At 47.0% G+C, this 18,914-nt stretch overlaps 3 protein-coding genes across 8 annotated transcripts in view; 2 read left to right on the top strand and 1 right to left on the bottom strand.

Moving 5' to 3' along the window:
* The window catches only part of LOC139273739 (zinc finger protein 585A-like), a 54,674-nt gene extending 38,722 nt beyond the window's left edge, over positions 1–15,952 (bottom strand). For both annotated transcript variants that reach the window (XR_011595326.1, XM_070890799.1), the window contains exon 1: positions 15,741–15,952. Coding sequence is in view for 1 of the 2 variants with exons in the window: in XM_070890799.1 (XP_070746900.1) it covers positions 15,741–15,764 (24 nt within the window). In the remaining variant the exon portion in view is untranslated. The remainder of the gene's footprint in view (positions 1–15,740) is intronic.
* LOC139273731 (zinc finger protein 664-like) overlaps positions 1–18,914 on the top strand; it is a 316,000-nt gene that overhangs the window by 95,207 nt on the left and 201,879 nt on the right. The gene's annotated exons all lie outside the window — the stretch shown is intronic.
* Positions 16,268–18,914, top strand: part of LOC139273724 (zinc finger protein 3-like) — a 106,471-nt gene continuing 103,824 nt past the window's right edge. For all 5 annotated transcript variants that reach the window (XR_011595324.1, XR_011595325.1, XM_070890768.1 and 2 more), the window contains exons 1-2: positions 16,268–16,400; positions 17,187–17,358. The gene's annotated coding sequence lies outside the window, so the exon portion shown is untranslated. The remainder of the gene's footprint in view (positions 16,401–17,186; positions 17,359–18,914) is intronic.

The following is an 18,914-nucleotide window of genomic DNA, read 5'->3' on the forward strand; positions in this document are numbered from 1 at the left end:
AGACCGGGGAATTAGTAATGGGGAACATGGAGATGGCAGAAACTCTGAACAAATATTTTGTATCAGTCTTTACGGTAGAGGACAAAACAATATTCCAACAGTGGATAGTCAAGGGGCTATCGGGTGGGGAGGAACTTAACACAATCACAATAAGGAGGTGGTACTCAGTAAGATAATGGGACTAAAGGCAGATAAATCCCTGGACCTCATGGCTTGCATCCTAGAGTCTTAAGAGAAGTAGCGGAAGGGATAGTGGATGCATTGGTTGTAATTTACCAAAAATTCCCTGGATTCTGGGGAGGTCCCAGCAGATTGGAAAACTGCAAATGTGACGCCCCTATTTAAATAAGGAGGCAGACAAAAAGCAGGAAACTATCGACCAGTTAGCCTAACATCTGTGGTTGGGAAAATGTTGGAGTCCATTATTAAAGAAGCAGTAGCAGGACATTTGGATAAGCAAAATTCGGTCAGGTAGAGTCAGCATGGATTTATGAAGGGGAAGTCATGTTTGACAAATTTGCTGGAGTTCTTTGAGGATGTAATGAACAGGGTGGATAAAGGGGAACCAGTGGGTGTGGTATATTTGGACTTCCAGAAGGCATTTGACAAGGTGCCACATAAAAGGTTACTGCACAAGATAAAAGTTCACGGGGTTGGAGGTAATATATTAGTATGGATAGAGGATTGGCTAACTAACAGAAGAGAGTTGGGGTGAATGGTTCATTCTCTGGTTGGCAACCAGTAAGTAGTGGGGTGCCGCAGGGATCAGTGCTGGGACCCCAATTATTTACAATCTATATTAACGACTTGGAAAAAGGGACTGAGTGTAACATAGCCAAGTTTGCTGATGATACAAAGATGGGAAGAAAAGCAATCTGTGAGGAGGGCACAATAAAAATCTGCAAAAAGACAGACAGGCTAAGTGAGAGGGCAAAAATTTGACAGATGGAGTATAATGTTGGAAAGTGTGAGATCATGCACTTTGGCAGAAAAAAATCAAAGAGCAAGTTATTATTTAAATGGAGAAAGATTGCAAAGTGCTGTAGTACAGCGGGACCTGGGGGTACTTGTGCATGAAACACAAATGGATAGTATGCAGGTACAGCAAGTGATCAGGAAGGCCAATGGAATCTTGGCCTTTATTGCAAAGGGGATGGAGTATAAAAGCAGGGAAGTCTTGCTACAGCTATACAAGGTTTTGGTGAGGCCACACCTGGAATACTGCGTGCTGTTTTGGCTTCCATATTTAAGAAAGGATATACTTGCTTTGGAGGCAGTTCAGAGAAGGTTCATTAGGTTGATTCCGGGGATGAGGGGGTTGCCTTTTGAGGAACAGTTGAGTAGTTTGGGTCTCTACTCATTGGAGTTCAGAAGAATGAGAGGTGATCTTATTGAAATGTGTAAGATTATGAGGGAGCTTGACAAGGCAGATGCAGAGAGGATGTTTCCACTGATGGGGGAAGACAAGAACTATAGGGCATGATCTTAGAATAAGGGGCCGCCCATTTAAAACAGAGATGAGGAGAAATTTCTTCTGAGGGTTGTAAATCTGTGGAATTCGCTACCTCAGAGAGCTGTGGAAGCTGGGACATTGAATAAATTTAAGACAGAAATGGACAATTTCTTAAATGATATGGGGTTATGGAGCTGAGTCGATGATCAGATCAGCCATGATCTTAATTAATGGCGGATCAGGTTCAAAGTGCCGTATGGCCTACTCCAGTTCCTATTTGTTCCGTTCTTATAACCGGTTCCAATGCCCCAGGAATCTAAAGCCCTTCCTCCTGCACCATCTCTCCAGCCACGCATTCATCTGCTCTATCCTCCCATTTTTGTACTCACTCGCGCGGGAGTAATTCGGAGAATAGAAACATAGAAATTTACAGCACAGAAGGAGACCATTTCAGCCCATCGTATCCGCATCGGCCGACAAAGAGCCGTATTGCCCTTGGTCAGCAATCCTAAAGGTTACATGTAAACCTATGAACAATGACGGAAAGGCAAAGAGCACCTAGGCCAACCAGTCCGCCTCACACCACTGCAACACCCCTTATACTGAAAACATCTACACTTCACCCCAACCCGAGCCATGTGATCTCCTGGGAGAGGCAAAAACCAGATAAAAACTCAGGCTAATTTTGGGAGAAAAAATCTGGGAAAATTCCTCTCTGACCCATCCAGGTGATCGAAACTAGTTCAGGAGATCACCCTGGCCGTATTCTATTCCCTGCAGTACTTACCATTATATCTGCATCGTCCAACAAAAGGTCAGTCTGTCTGATCCCAATTACCAGCTCTCGATCCGTAACCCTGCAGGTTACTGCACTTCAAGTGCCCATCCAACCATCTCTTAAAAGTGGTGAGGGTTTCTGCATCCATCACTCTTCTAGGCAGCGAGTTCCAGATCCCCACAACCCTATGCGTAAAGAAGCCCCCCCCCTCCTCAAATCTCCTTTAAATCTTCCACCAACAACCTTAAAACAATGCCCCTCATAATAGATCCCATCGACCAGTGGAAATAGACCCTTACTATCCACTATGTCCCCCCTCAATATTTTGTACACCTAATGAAGTCTCCTCTCAACCTCCTCCGTTCCAATGAGAACAAACCCAGCCTATCCAATCTGTCCTCATAACTAAGATTCTCCATTCCAGGCAGCATCCTCGTAAAGCTCCTCTGCTCCCTCTCTAGTGCAATTACATCCTTCCTATAATATGGTGGGCAGAACTGTACGCAGTACTCCAGATGTGGCCTAACCAAAGTATTATACAATTTAAGCATAACCTCCCTTTTATATTCTATGCCTCGGCCAATAAAGGCAAAGATTCCGTATGCCGCCTTAACCACCTTATCCACCTGGCCTGCTACTTTCATGGATCTGTGGACAAGCACTCCAAGGTTCCTTTGTTCATCTACACTATTAAATGGCCTACCGTTTAATGTGTATGCCCGTTCCTTATTAGCCCTCCCAAAGTGCATCACCTCACACTTCACTGAATTAAATTCCATTTGTCACTGTCTGCCCACCTGACCAGTAGATTGATATCCTCCTGCAGCCCATGACTTTCCTCTTAATTATCAACCACACAGCCAATTTTATTGTTGTCTGCAAACTTCTTAATCATACTCCCTATATTCAAATCTAGATAATTGATATATACCACAAAAAGTAAGAGACCTAGTACTGAACTCTGTGGAACCCCACTGGAAACATCCTTCCAGTCACAAAAACATCCATCAATCATTACCCTTTGCTTCCTACCTCCAAGCCAATTTTGGATACAACTTGACACTTTGCCCTGTATCCCATGGGCTTTAACCTTCATGATCAGTCTACCATGTGGGACCTTATCAAAAGCCTTGCTAAAGTCCATATATACTACGTCGTATGCACTACCCTCATCAACTTTCTTGGTTACCTCCTCAAAAAAATTCAATCAGTTTAGTCAAACACGATCTTCCCTTAACAAATCCGTGCTGACTGTCCCTAATTAATAATTGCCTTTCCAAATGCAGATTTATCCTATCTTTCAGGATTTTTTCCAATAATTTTCCCACCACTGAGGTTAGGCTGACAGGCCTGTAATTACTCGGCCTATTCCTTTTTCCCCTCCGAGGTCCTTTTTTTATAAAAATCTCTTTTCTAACTCCCTAAAATCTGCCTATAGGACCTCATCTCTCTTTGTACCTATGTCGTTGGTACCAATATGGACCATGACCTCTGGCTGTTCACCCCTCAGAATGTTCTGCAGCCGCTCAGTGACATCCTTAACTCAGGCACCAGGGAGACAACACAACATCCTGGAGTCACGTATGCGGCCGCAGAAATGCCTGTTGGTTCCCCTAACTATCGAATCCCCTACCACTATTGCTCTCCCACTCTTCTTTACCCCCCCCCCTCGCCCCCTCAGTACAGCTGAGCCACCTGTGGTGCTGTGGATTTGGCTCTGGAGAGGAATCATCACCCTCACTGGTACTCAACAGAATATTGGTTGGAGAGTGAGATGCACTTAGGGAACACCTGCATGACCTGCCGATCTGATGGAATAAAAGCCCACAGTCAATAACAGTCCGCAAGTCTCGTGTTTGCCCGGGGTAACTGGCCGCCATCTTGGACAGAGAGGGATCAGGGTGCCTGCGCGGCCATCTTGCTCGTGGCTTTCTCCCCGACAGGCTTGGGTTACAGCACCTCCATGGCCATCTTTGTACAGGAGCAGCGAGTGAGTGGGGCTTCAACGTCCCAGTGACCAGGAGAGAAAATCATTGCCTCATTGATTTTATTCTCACTTTGCACACAGCGGGTGAAGAACTGAACCCAACTAGAGCAGAGGGAGGGAGAAAACTGAGGATGGAGGAAATAAATGTTGGAGATGGTGTGATGGGTTTGGATTTCAGCACAGGGAGGAGGGAGAGTGTGTGGGATGGGGATTTACAGCTTTGGGGGAACAAGAGAGGAAAGAATGTTCCATAGCAATTAGAATTGTCTGTCCTCAATTTCTATCCTACACTTCCAGTGCTGACTTTTGTAAACCCATTTTACAGGATATTAGATGAGCATTTGCAGATGGGAAACTCGAACCAAACATGATGTCAAGATCTGACAGAGTCACGCCATTCATCAGGACTTGAATATTATTGGCCTTTCAAAGTAGGAGAAATGTTTGTTTGTTCTGTCTGTGGGAAAAGATTTCAAACATCAGTGTGACTGGAAAAGCACCGAGACACACAAACCCGAGTGAGTGTGTTCCAGTGCACTGACTCTGGAAAGAGCTTGAACCAGTTACACAGCCTGAAAAACCATTCACAGCAGGGAGAAACCGTACACATGTTCAGTGTGTGGACGAGGCTTTAACTGATCGTTTAACCTGGAGAGACACAAGGACACCCGCACCACAGAGAAACTGTGGGAATGTGGGGACTGAGGGAAGCGATTCAGATCCCCCTCCCGGCTGGAAACTCATCGGCGCATTCACACTGGGTAGAGGTCGTTCACCTGCCCCATGTGTGGGAAGGGATTCACTCGTTCATCCAACCTGCTGATACACCAGCAAATTCACAGTGGGGAGAGGCCGTTGATCTGCTCCGTGTGTGGGAAGAGATTCACTCGTTCATCCCACCTTACTTCACACCAGCAAGTTCACACCAATAAGAGGCCATTTAAATGTTCTGATTGTGAAAAGGGCTTTAAAAGCAGAAATGATCTGATGAAACACCAACGAGTACACACCGGGGAGAGGCCATTCACCTGCTCTGAGAGTGGGAAGGGATTCACTCAGTTGTCCAACCTGCTGAGACACCAGCGAGTTCACAAGTGACTGCAGGGGTTGGATTCTGCTGTTATTTTTGCCATTAATCACATCCAGGACTGAACCATGTTCACTCGGACCATTGGGGTTTGTTGCTGCTGATGTAATTAATCCTTATAACTGGGCTGGAGTTTAATTTTCTGGATATCACAGAATCATAGAATGGTTACAGCACAGAAGGAGGCCTTTCGGCCCATGCCGGCTCTCTGCAAGGGCACTTCAGCTAGTCCCCCGCCCTTACCCCGTAGCCCAGCTTCAGGGACTTATCCAATTCCCTTTTTGAAAGCGATGATTGCGTCTAGCTCCACCACCCTTGCAATCAGTGCTTTCCAGATCCTAACCACTCGCTGCACAAATTTTTTTCTCATGTCGCCTTTGGTTCTTTTGTCAATTATCTTGAAGCTGTGTCCTCTGGTTCTCGACCCTTCCGCCAATCGGAACAGTTTCTCTCTACTCGGTCCAGACCCCTCATAATTTTGAACACCTCGATCAAATCCCCTCTCAACCTTCTGTTCTAAGAAGAACAACCCCAGCTTCACCAGTCTATCCATGTAACTGAAGTCCCTCATCCCTGGAATCATTCTTGTCAATCTTTTCTGCACCCTCTGTCAAACAACTGTTAAATAAATCAGCTTTGTTTCCTACATACAGTGAGTCGATTCCTTGATTTCTCCAAGAGGAGACTAATTGATGTCCTGTTACCGACTGTTCCATTTTTGAACCTTTTCTCCTTTGTTAAAGGAAGACTTGTATTTATAAAGTGCCTTTCACCACCTCAGGAATTCCCAAAGCCCTTTACAACCAATGAAGTAACTTTTAAATGCAGTTGCTGCTGTAGTGTCGGAGATGCAGCAACAAATTTGCACACAGCAGGCTCCCACACACAGCAATGTGATAATGACCAGATAATCTGTTTTAATGATGTTGGTCGAGCGATAAATGTTAGCCAGGACACCAGGGAAAATTCCCACTTACTTGGAAATAATGTCATGAGATATTTTACGCCCACTTGAGGGGTCAGATGGGGTTGAATGTCTCATGTGAAAGACGGCACCTCTGACAGTGCAGCGCTCCCCCTCTACTGTATTGGAATGTCGGCCTAAATTTTATGCTCCAGGCTCTGGAGGTGGACTTGAACCGACTGACTCAGAGACTAGTGTGCTACGCCTGAGCCACGACTAACAGCTCATTGCTCTGGAATATTTCAGTTCTCTTACCATCGGTTACTCTCCTGGACAAGTCCGAGCTTCCCATACCTTCCACAGTACCTCTCCCAGCCTTAGGATCCCGGGAAGGTATTGGTAACATACCTGTGTACCTGCCCTGGAAGTGTTTGATGGGACAGTGTAGGGAGATCTTTATTTTGTATTTAACCTGTGCTGTTCCTGCCCTGGGTGTGTTCAATGGGACAGTGTAGAGGGAAGCTTTCTCTGTATCGAACCCCTGCTGTACCTACACTGGGGTTTTTTTGAGACAGAGTAGAGGCATCTTTATTCTGTATTTAACCAGTGCAGTGTCTGCCCTGGGAGAGTGTAGAGGGGGCTTTACTCCATATCTAACCCGTGCTGTAGCGTCCCTGGGAATGTTTGATGGGACAGTGCAGAGGGAGCTTTACTCTGTATATAAATCATGCTGTACTAGCCCTGGGAGTGTTTGATGGGACAGTGTAGAGGGAGTTTTATTCTGTATCTAACCTGTTCAGTCCCTGCCCTGCGAGTGTTTACATAAGAACTCGGAGCAGGAGTAGGCCATTCGGCCCCTCGAGCCTGCTCTGCCATTCAATGAGATCATGGCTGATCTACCTTAACTCCACGTTCTTGCACTAACTCCATATCCATTGATTCGCTTAATATCCAAAAATCTAGCGATCTCTGCCTTGAATGTACTCAACAACTAAGCATCCACAGCCTTCGGTGTAGAGAATACCAGAGATTCACCAGTGAAAAAGTTTCTCCTCTTTTCTGTCCTAAATGGCTGACCCCTCATTCTGAGACTATGACCCTTTGGGTTCAAGACTACCCAGCAAGAGGAAAGATCCTCCCCCTGTATCTACCCTGTCAAGCACTGTAAGAATTTTTTTATGTTTCAATGAAATCACACCTCATTCTTCTAAACTCTTGAGAATATATGCCTTGTCTACTCAATCCCTCCGCATAGGACAATCCCCCCCATCCCAGGAATCAGTCTGGTGAACCTGGCCGTGAATATGGGTTGAGGAATTCACATGGAGGCTTCATTTAAGGTTTCATTACCCCTGAACAAAGTTTCCATCAGGGCCTCGATGCAATCAACCACGATAAGCTCATGGGTGGGAAGGGCCTTGTTTGCAAGCCAACGGACATTCTGGAGGGAGATGTGGAAGGGTTCGGTGATGGCTGCCCCACTATCTACGTCCACAGGGTCAGCGCTGGGGGCGGGGGTGAAGGGGGAGTTGGACGGGGAGGAGATTGGCAAGATTAGCCCCCAGTGGCCCACTGGGTGGGAAGGTCGGCAAGAGAGTAGGATGGGACTGTTGGTCTTGCTGCTCCTGAGGAGGCAGCGATGAGTGTCTCGATGGGCCCTTTGGAGGATGCTGAGAGGGGCACCAAGGGAAGCTGCAGGCTTGTTTAGGAGGGAGTCAAGCCTGGGACAGCGGCAGGAGAGTAGGAAGGTCAAAGAGTAATGAAGGATTGGGTAGGGATTTGGGAGGGCAGAGTATCCAAAAGAGAGGACATGAAAGGAGGTGCGACAATAGGAGAGCGCGGTCAGGCAGGGATAGAGAGAAAAGGAAAAGGGGAAAAAGTTGAAAAGTATTGAATGACTCTGCCCGAGCAGCAGCCAAAGTGCACACATGAATGGACACGGGAAAAGCTCAGGTTACATCGGCCTTGTTACATGTGATAATTAATGGGATACATATTTGCTGGCAGCAGGTTGGAGACAATAGTGGGGAGACCAGGGTCAAAGTCCGAGGTCCCATGGAGGGACAAAGCTGGTGTAAGTAGGATGGGGCCGGCAGGGAGCATTGCCAGACCGCTGTCCAAATTCAGAGACAGGTGTAGCAGGCGAGTGAAGTCCAGAGTTTGAGGAGGGAGGTTGTTACTGTAGGAACGAGAGTCGGTGGCGGGAAAGGAAGCTGATGGCGAAATAGACGCAAGTTGCAGGTCACTGTAGATCAAAGTGGTGGAGAAAAAGTAAAACCACAAGCCAGCGAGCAGCAAAGCTGGAAACCAGTAGAACGAGTCACCGGACAGCGAGTGAAACAGCTTAGTTATAGGCCAACAGCGCTGAAAAACCACTGGAACCAGTTCAGCAGACACACAGCCGCAGTATCAATTTTAAAACTTTTTTTTTTAGCAGCAAAGAGAGAGAGAGACGAAGCAGATAAATCTTACAATGTAGACCAGTTGTGGCCACGGCAGGGGGTGGTAAGAAAGGACTTAATTGATCAAGATAAGGTTCGCACATAGTAAGGAAGACTCCACTTGGTAATAACTCTTGGAAGCAAGAGACAAGTTGAGATAACAGCAGAATGTCTCTGTGTCTTGTAGAAACAAGCAGGCAATTAGTAGCAACACACATGGTTAACTGAGGGACAAAAAAGGTATAAAGATAGACAAGTTCGGACAGTCCAGAGCAAGAATCCGGGAACAACACTCAACAGAAGCACAGACCAGGGAGCGACCCTTGAAGGAACAGTGTCAGGACCGGATTGATCACTCGGGATGTATTGGATAACAGTGTATTTTGAGTGGCAAGGAACACCTTTTGTAATGCTTTGTCTGCAGAGTTGAGTTAAGCAGAGTGTTGTACTTTTCAAGTATTAAACAAACATTAACGATACTGTCATTTGTCTAGTGTGTAATTTGATATTTAACTCAGGCACTACTAGTCACATGACTAGCGAAATTGCCATTTGCGCAACAGTGGAGAGCACTGGTTCATACAATCACAGGACAGAGAGTGGAGAGCATCAGTTCATACAATCACAGGACAGAGAGTGGAGAGCACCAGTTCATACAATCACAGGACAGAGAGTGGAGAGCATCAGTTGATACAAATCACAGATCAGAAAGTGGAGAGCACCAGTTCATACAATCACAGGACAGAGAGTGGAGAGCATCAGTTCATACAATCACAGGACAGAAGTTGGATCATTGGTCTTTGAAATGATTACTTCTCATTGTGCCTTTTGATCTACCCAAGAATTGATTTAATGATTTACTGAGACAGCTAGAGACTGATTTAACTTTTCAATTACTCAAGTTCTGATTTTAAGTTTACTTATAATTAATCTATATATGAATCAATTTTGTTTCAATATAATTGATCTTGATTATACTGAGAGTACTATCATAGAATCCCTATTCTAGTATTCCCTATTCACTGTGTAAACTGAGTTTTTCCTGTGTCTATTTGCTGCCGCTTCAGACCCGAGCCATTCCCTTCTATTTCCACTTCCTTCTCCCGCTTTTTCTTTTCTCTCTATCCCTCCCTGACCAATCTCTTCTGTCGTCATGTCGCCTTTCATCTCTCCTCTCTAGGAAAATCTGCCCTCCCAAATCCCTCCCCTAACCCTTCATTACTCTCCGACCTCCCTACTCTCCTGCCACCGTCCCAGGCTCGACTCCCTTTGAGACAAGCCTGCAGCTTCCCTCTGTGCCTCTCTTGGCATCCGCCGAAGGGCCCAACGTGGCTCTCGTCGCTGTCTCCTCACGAGCAGCAACCCCAACTGTCCCATCCTCCTCTCACCGACCTTGCCACCCAGCTTGGGGAGGGGGGGGGGGGGCTAACCTTGCCAATCTCCTCCCCGTCCAACTCACCCCTCCAATCCCTGACCCTGTGGATGTTAGCAGTGGATCAGCCATCACCGATTCTCTCTGCATCTCCTTGCAGAATGTCCGTTCACTTGCGGACAAGGCCCTTGTCATCCATGAGCTTATCGTGGATGATTGCATCGACATCATGGCCCTGACTGAAACTTGGCTGAGGGATGATGACACATTATCTTTAAATGAAGCCGCCCCTCCCTTCGGTGGTGTGGCTCTCATCATCAAATCCCACCTTGGTCTGTCCCCCTACTCCTCCGGCATTTTCTCCTCCTTTGAACATCTCACCTTATTCCACCCCTCTCACCTCATTTAAATTTCTCGTTCTCTATCGCCCTCCCAAGTAAGATTAAAATATTATCGCGGATATATCCTCACTGCTCTCCTCCCTCAGCACCAAGTGACTTCTCATCCTCGGTGATTTCAACCTCCATCTCAATTCAAGTGAACTCCTCAACCCATACTCACGGCCTCCCCCTTGACCTTGCCATTTCTCGTGGCCTCGATATTCCTACCGTGTCAATTACAGATAAGGCCATCTCTGACCATTTCCTTGTATCGCTCTCCACCCACATCCCCCGTCCCCCACCCAAATCTACTTCCTTCTGCATCCTCCCCGGGAAAATACTTTCTTCAAACTCTCTTACAACTGCACTTATCAACTCCAACTGTCCAGCCTTTGGCCCTCCTTTCACCATGACATTTCTGTAGCCACCGATCTGCTCACCCACACCCTCACTACCACCTTTGATGCCCTAGTCCCTGTTATTACTCTCTCTCACCCTGGCCATTCCCCCCGGTACAGCTCTTACCTTCGCTCCAAGTCCAAAGAGCGCAGACTTGAACAGATGTGGCAGACAAGTTGTTTAGCCATTCATCACGAGATCTGGCTCGACCACATAAAGCATTTTCAGGTCCTACTCTTGTCTGTAAAAACTGCTCACTGTTCCAGGATCATTCTGGAATGCAAAACTAACCCCCAGCTACTATTCTCTACTGCTAACCGTCTCCTTAAACCCTTCTCCCCTGTCTCCACCACACTCACCTCCAACAAACTCATGGACTTCTTTGTCTCAAAGATTGAGACCATCCGATCATCTGCCTCTTCCAGTTCCCTTCCTTCCCCTCGCCCATGGGGGCAATGTTCCTCTGAGGTGCCCCCTTGCCCTAATTCTAAACTCGCATCTTTCTCTAGTTTCTCTCTGATCTCTCCACGCTCATCTTGTCCGTGAGACCCACTTCCTGCTCCCTTGACCCTATTCCCACTAAACTGATGACCACACAACTTCCTTTTCTAGCTCCCATGTTAGTTGACATTGTTAACGGTTCTCTCTCCTCAGGTACTGTCCCCTTCATGGTCTACAGAGCAGTAGTGAAAGCCGCCTTCCTATATGCTTCAGAGACATGGACCATGTACAGCAGGCACCTCAAAGCACTGGAGAAGGACCAATGCTGCCTCCGTAAGATCCTGCAAATCCATTGGCAGGAAAGGTGCACCAACGTCAGTGTTCTCGCTCAAGCCAACATCCCCAGCATTGAGGCATTGACCACACTCAATCAGCTCTAATGGATGGGCCACATTGTCCACATGCCCGATACTAGACTCCAAAACAAGTGCTCTACTCGGAGTTCCAACACGGCATGTGAGCCCCAGGTGGGCAGAGGAAACACTGCAAGGACACCCTCTGTGGAAGAAAGAATCTATGAATCTATGACTTATGGTAAAGGGAAGGGTTAAATTCTGTTTTTGCTATATTTGAAGAAATAATAGGACTAGAACAACACCCACACTTTTTAGCCTTGAAACTTAGAAATGTAATTAAATGACTATCCGGTATTAAAAGGGAGTCTCCTGATATTCTGCTCATCAGACTGTGAACAGGGAGAAACTATGCCAGGACAGATAGAGTGTGTGCCTCCCGAGACGACCTTTGTACTCATGGAACTAATGAATAAGATTCCTTTTCTATTTCTGTATAAAGATAGGGACAATTTGCTTGTACAGGAGAGTTTTCTGCCTTGCTACGGTCCAAGCAGGCTCTCCGAGATATCTCGCTTTTTAAAAATAAAATTCTCTCGAAGCACGACTCTGAAAGCCTCCGCCTGAGTTAATTTAACTTAGAAATTTCCTCAAAACCTCCTTGAAAAAGTGCAACATCCCCATTGACAACTGGGAATCTCTGGCCCAAGACTACTCAAAGTGGAGGAGAAACAACTGAGAAGGCGCCGAACACCTCGAGTCTCTTCGCCGGGAGCAAGCGGAGATCAAGTGCCAACAGCAGAAGGAGCGCGCGGCAACCCAAGCACTCCACCCACCCGTCCCTTCAACCACTATCTGCCCCACCTGTGACAGAGACTGTAGGTCCCGCATGCGACTTCATTCACCTGAGAACTCATATTAATGTGGAAGCAAGTCATCCTCGACTCCGAGGGACTGCCTAAAAAGAACTGTCCCCCTCTCCTTCAAATCTGCTGTCATCACCCCTCTCCTCAAAAAAAAAAAATAGCTCTTGACTCCACTGTGTTTGTTAGCTTCCACCCCATCTCCAACTCCCTTTCCTCTCCAAAGTCCTTGAATGTGTTGCCTCCTCCCAAATTCATGCCCACCTTTCCCAGAATTCCATGTATGAATCCCTTCAAACTGGTTTCCGCCCTTGCCACAGTACTGAAACTTCTCTCATCAAAGTCACAAATTACATTCTTTGTAAATGTGACGAAGGTAAACTAACTCTCCTCATCCCCCTCAACCTGTCTGCAATCTTTGACACAGTTAACCACTCCATCCTTCTTCAACGCCTCTCCACCATCATCCAGCTGGGTGGACTGCACTCGCTTAGTTCCATTCCTATCTATCTAATCATAACCAGAAAATCTCCTGCAATGGCTTCTCTTCCCGCCCCCGCATCATTACCTCTGGTGTCCCCCAAGGATCTATCCTTGGTCCCCTCCGATCTCTCATCTATATGCTGCCTCTTGGCGATGTCATCCGAAACATAGAAAATAAGTGCAGGAGTAGGCCATTCAGTCCTTCGAGCCTGCACCTCCATTCAATAAGATCATGGCTGATCATTCCCTCATACCCCTTTCCTGCTTTCTCTCCATACCCCTTGATCCCCTTAGCCGTAAGGGCCATATCTAACTCCCTCTTGATATATCCAATGAACTGGCATCAACAACTCTCTGCGGCAGGGAATTCCACAGGTTAACAATCCTCTGAGTGAAGAAGTTTCTCCTCATCTCGATCCTAAATGGCTTACCCCTTATCCTTAGACTGTGACCCCTGGTTCTGGACTTCCCCAACATTGGGAACATTCTTCCTGCATCTAACCTGTCCAGTCCCGTCAGAATTTTATATGTTTCTATGAGATCCCCTCTCATCCTTCTAAACTCCAGTGAATACAGGCCTAGTCAATCCAGTCTCTCCTCATATGTCAGTTCTGCCATTCCGGGAATCAGTCTGGTGAACCTTCGCTGCACTCCCTCAATAGAAAGAACGTCCTTCCTCAGATTAGGAGACCAAAACTGAAAACACGGAGTCAGGTTCCACATGTATGCTGATGACACCTAGCTCTACCTCCATCATTTCTCTCGACCCCTCCATGGTCTCTAAATTGTCAGACTGCTTGGCTGACATCCCGTACTGGATGAGCATAAATGTTCTGCAATTAAATATTGGGAAGACTGAATCCATTGTCTTTGGTCCACGCCACGAACTGCGTTCCCCAGCCACTGACTCCATCCCTTTCCCTAGCATCTACCTGAGGCTAAACCAGACAGTTCACAACCTAGGCATCATATTTGACCCTGAAATGAGCATATGGCCACATCCGCGGCATAACTAAATCCCATCTATTTCCACCTCCGTAACATTGCCCGCATCTGCCCTGCCTCAGCTCACCTCCTGCTGAAACTCTCATCCATGCCTTTGTTACCTCTACTTACCTTGACTACTCCAACGCACTTCTGAATGGCCTCCCACATTCTACCCTACGTAAACTTGAGGTAATCCACAACTCGACTGCCCGTGTCCTAACTCGCTCCAAGTCCCGATCACTGATCATCCATGTGCTCGCTGACCTACATCGGCTCCCGGTTAAGCAACGCCTCGATTTCAAAATTCACATCCTTGTTTACAAATCCCTCCATGGCCTCGCCCCTCCCAATCGCTTATCTCTTTCAGCCTCACAACGCCACGTGATATCTGTGTTCCTCAAACTCTGCCCTCTTGAGCATTCCTGATCAGAACTGTTCCACCATCGGTGTCCGGGCCTTCAGCTGCCTGGGCCCGAAGCTCTGGAACTCCCTCCCTAAACCTCTCTGCCTCTGGACATTTCTTTCCTCCTTTAAAGACTTTGCTTAAAGTCTACCTCTTTGACCAAGCTTTTGGTCATCTGCTGTAATTTGTTCTTATGTGCCTCGGTGTCAAATTTATTTGCTTTGTCTTGTAACACTGCAAGCACCTTGGGACATTTTACTATGTTAAAAGTGCTATAAAAATAAAGTTGTTGATGTTGTTGATAGCAATGGGAGCTCGTACAACCGGAGCTCCCATTATTATCAATGAGAATACTAGATGTTCATTGGTGATCCAGGTGAATATATACCTGGAAGACCATGTTCCTGTACATTGCACTGCGAAAATAGGACTCCGATCACAATCCTATGTTCCTCAGAGTCCATCAGTTAATTTTGATTAAAAAATTCCGGTCGGAGGCATTCGCCCGAAAGAAGCCTCCGACCGCAATTTCCTCCCCAAAGTATTTGTTTAATTTCTCTGCCATTTCCTTATTCCATATTATAATTTCTCCTGTCTCAGCCTGTAGGGGACCCACATTTACTTTTGCTAATCTTTTCCTTTTTAACAATACTATAGAAGCTTTTACAATCTGTTTTTATGTCTCTCGTTAGTTTACTCTCATTCTATTTTCCCATTTCAGTTTCTTAGTCCTCCTTTGCTGAATTATAAAATGCTCCCAATCCCCAGACTTACTGCTCTTTTTGGCAACATTATAAGCCTCTTCCTTTGATCTACAACTATCTTTAACTTCTCTTGTTAGTCACAGTTGGACCACCTTTCCTGTGGGGTTTGTGTGCCTTAAAGGAATGTATGTTTGCTGTAAATTATGTATTAATTCTTTAATGCGAGGCATTGCTTATCTACTTTCATACCTTTTAATGTAGTTTCCCAATCTATCTTGTGTAACTCACCCCTCATAGCTAAAAAGTTTGCTTTGTTTAAATTTAAGACCCTAGTTTTGGATTTAATGAAATCACTTTCAAACTTAATGTAACATTCTATCATATTATGGTCATTCTTCCGTTACCAGCACATCCCATGTACAAATAAACAAAATAAACAAGACTCACTGTTAAAAGTTGTTGCTGTTAATAATCACAAATCACTTTTTACAAATCACTCCAGGGCCTCGCCCCTCCCGATCTCGGGAATCTGTTGCAGCCCACAAGATGTCTGCACTCCTCAAATTCTGCCCTTTTGACCATCCCTGATTATAATCGCTCCACCATCGGTGTCCGGCCCTTCAGCTGCCTGGGCCCCGAGCTCTGGAACTCCCTCCCTAAACCTCTCCGCCTCTTTCCTACTTTCAGACCCTCCTTAAAACCTACCTCTTTGACCCAGCTTTTGGTCATCTGCCGTAATTTCTTCGTTTGTAGCTCGATGTCAAATGTATGTGTTGTGTCCTGTAACACTGCTGTGAAGCGGCTTGGGACGTTTTACTACGTTAAAGGCGCTCTATAAAGAAAAGTTATTATTAATAGTGCAGGAGTGAGGGATTCAGTGAGCTGGGAGTCCGGCGCAGGCGCACTGCGAGTGGTGCCGCCCCTCAGCACCGACGCGACCTGGAACGTCGAGGGCGATATGGGCGGGGCTGTGACGTCACCCGCTCGGCGTGCGTTGAGGCGGTTTAACGGTTTTCAAATCAGGAGCCACGTGACCCCCGAGCTGCCCAGCGCGCCTTCAACACAGTGGGCGGGGCTCTGTGGCGCTGCCGACTCCTATTGGTGGGCGTGGCTGACAATCTGCTGCGTTCAGCCAATAGACGGTCCGGACTCTCTAAGGGTCATTAATTTATGCAGCGAAGGCGCTCCGTGGCGGCAGTGCCCATGCTTGGTGCCGCCCTCTCCACCCCCAGTCCCCGGATGCCAAACAGTTTGCTATAACCAGCAGTTGGACAATGTGGGGAACCGGGGGCCGCAGGGAACCGGACTGATAGTGTGTGGCTGGGGCCGGGGCAGAGCGCTCGGCCGGCGGGCAGGGAGGGTGCGGTGAGTCTGTGAGGGAAAACACCGGACTGAACACAGCCCCGGAGCTCAGGGTTTGGGGACATGCGGGAGATAGACTGAAACTTCCAGTGAGCTCAGACAGTGTGTAACCCGGGGGCCCAGTGAGATCAGACAGTGTGTAACCCGGGGGCCTAGTGAGATCAGACAGTGTGTAACCCGGGGGCCCAGTGAGATCAGACAGTGTGTAACCCGGGGGCCTAGTGAGATCAGACAGTGTGTAACCCGGGGGCCCAGTGAGATCAGACAGTGTGTAACCCGGGGGCCCGGTGAGATCAGACAGTGTGTAACCCGGGGGCCCGGTGAGATCAGACAGTGTGTAACCCGGGGGCCCGGTGAGATCAGACAGTGTGTAACCCGGGGGCCCGGTGAGATCAGACAGTGTGTAACCCGGGGGCCCGGTGAGATCAGACAGTGTGTAACCCGGGGGCCCAGTGAGATCAGACAGTGTGTAACCCGGGGGCCCAGTGAGATCAGACAGTGTGTAACCCGGGATCCCGGTGAGATCAGACAGTGTCTAACCCGGGGGCCCGGAGAGATCAGACAGTGTGTAACGCGGGGAGGATGGGCCCAGTGAGATTAGTCAGTGTGTAACCCGGGGAGAATTCTGGTGATTTTCTGTAAGTCGAGACGGGCGGGACAGGAATCTGAAGAATAGGATAAAATCAAACAGAAATACTGGACATATACTTTTCTGAAACATTGGAAAAACACTTTACACTACATTCCACTTCACAACATTAATATTCTTCTAATTTTCTGCCCTGCCAGAATTAGATCTCCCGGTGAATGGCGGAGTGATTGAGAAAGTTCCACAGCTGGAAGGAAACAGGGATTGTGGACTGAGGAACAACAGCAGGTGAACTAGCACAGGATTGTGAGAGCACCAACCAGTGAGCCCCTTCCGATTGAAAGTGCTTCAATAGATCGACTGGGGAGGAAGGTAAGAGAAAGTGCCATTTACTCAGATACACACCGGTCCTGTAGACAGTACACACAGGTTACAAGGTAAGGCAGGAAATGAGACTGGGGGAGACTGACCACCGAGCACAATTATCCAGCATGAGGCCGTGCAATGGGATGTGAAGTGAGATCACTTTCTGTCTCTAAACACACAGTCACAGTGAATCTTGTGTGTGTTTTAGAGTAAAGGGCTTTGATCTAAGAGGTGACTCCAGTTTGAGGCAGAGCCCAGCAGATGGACCCGTCTCTGTACATTCAGTGGGGCTGAACTCACACCGACACCATCAGATCTCAATGTTCAAATATTTCCCATCTGGTGAGAAAGCCATTGGAAAGATTGAACTGGAAGCATCATAGTCAATTCATTGATCACGATGCACAGACCAATCTGAAAGACCAGCACGGCCTATCACTGACAGAATCAGTTATTCATTCATGAACATTTGGAATTAACAGAAAATATATTGATAAGTACTACTATTGAAGCATTATTCACTCGAGGTATGTAGTATTCTAATAAAGTGAAACACAGATGAGGAGAGTTGCAATTTATTGATTGGCGTCGTACTTGACTCCGAGATGAGTTTCCGAACCCATATTCTCTCAATCACCATGTACGTTTACTTCCAGCTCCATAACATCGCCGGTCTCTGCCCCTTCCTCAGCTCATCTGCTCAAACCCTCATCCATGCCTCTGTTACCACGACTTTGGACTATTCCATTGCTCTCCTGATCGGCCTCACACCTCGCACTCTCTGCAAACTTAAGCTTATCAAAAACACTCCTGACCGTATCCTTACTCAAGAACACAAGAAGTAGCAGCAGGTGTTGGCCATACGGCCCCTCCCGTCTGCTCCGCCATTCAGTAAGATCTCTATTCGATAGAGAATTTCAAAGATGCACAACTCTTAAGTGAAGAAATATCTCATCTCAGTCTTCAATGGCCGATCTCTTATCCTAATGCTAGGACCCCTAGTTTTAGACTATCCAGCCCGTGACAATTCTATGTTTCAATGATATCACCTTCCATTCTTCTAAGCTCCAGAGAATATAGGCCTATTCTACTCAATCTGTCCTCAGCCCTCTCATCCCAACTTGTACCAATTTCCGTTCACCCATCACCCCTGTGCTCACTGAACTACATTGGCTCCTGCTCCATCGATTTCAAAATGCTCTTCCTTGTTTTGAAATCCATCAAGGACCTTGCCCCTCCCTATTGCTGTAACCTCCTCCAGCCCTACAACCCTCAGAGATCTTTGCATTCCTCCAATTCTAGCCTCTTGAGCAGTCCAATTTTCATCGATCCAATATTGGTGGCAATACCTTCAGCTGCCGAGGCCATAAGCTCTGGAATTCCCTCATTAAACCTCTGCACCTTCAAAATGCTCCTTAATACCTACCCTTTTGAACAAGCTTTTAATCCTGTGTTAATATTTCCTTACGTGACTGGGTGTCAAATTCTGTTTGCTAACGGTCCTGTGAAGTGCCTTGGGACATTTTACGATGTTTAAGGCGCGATATTAATGAAATTTGTTG

The sequence above is a fragment of the Pristiophorus japonicus genome, chromosome 9 (genome assembly GCF_044704955.1).
Source record: "Pristiophorus japonicus isolate sPriJap1 chromosome 9, sPriJap1.hap1, whole genome shotgun sequence".
Taxonomy (NCBI): Eukaryota; Metazoa; Chordata; class Chondrichthyes; family Pristiophoridae; genus Pristiophorus; species Pristiophorus japonicus.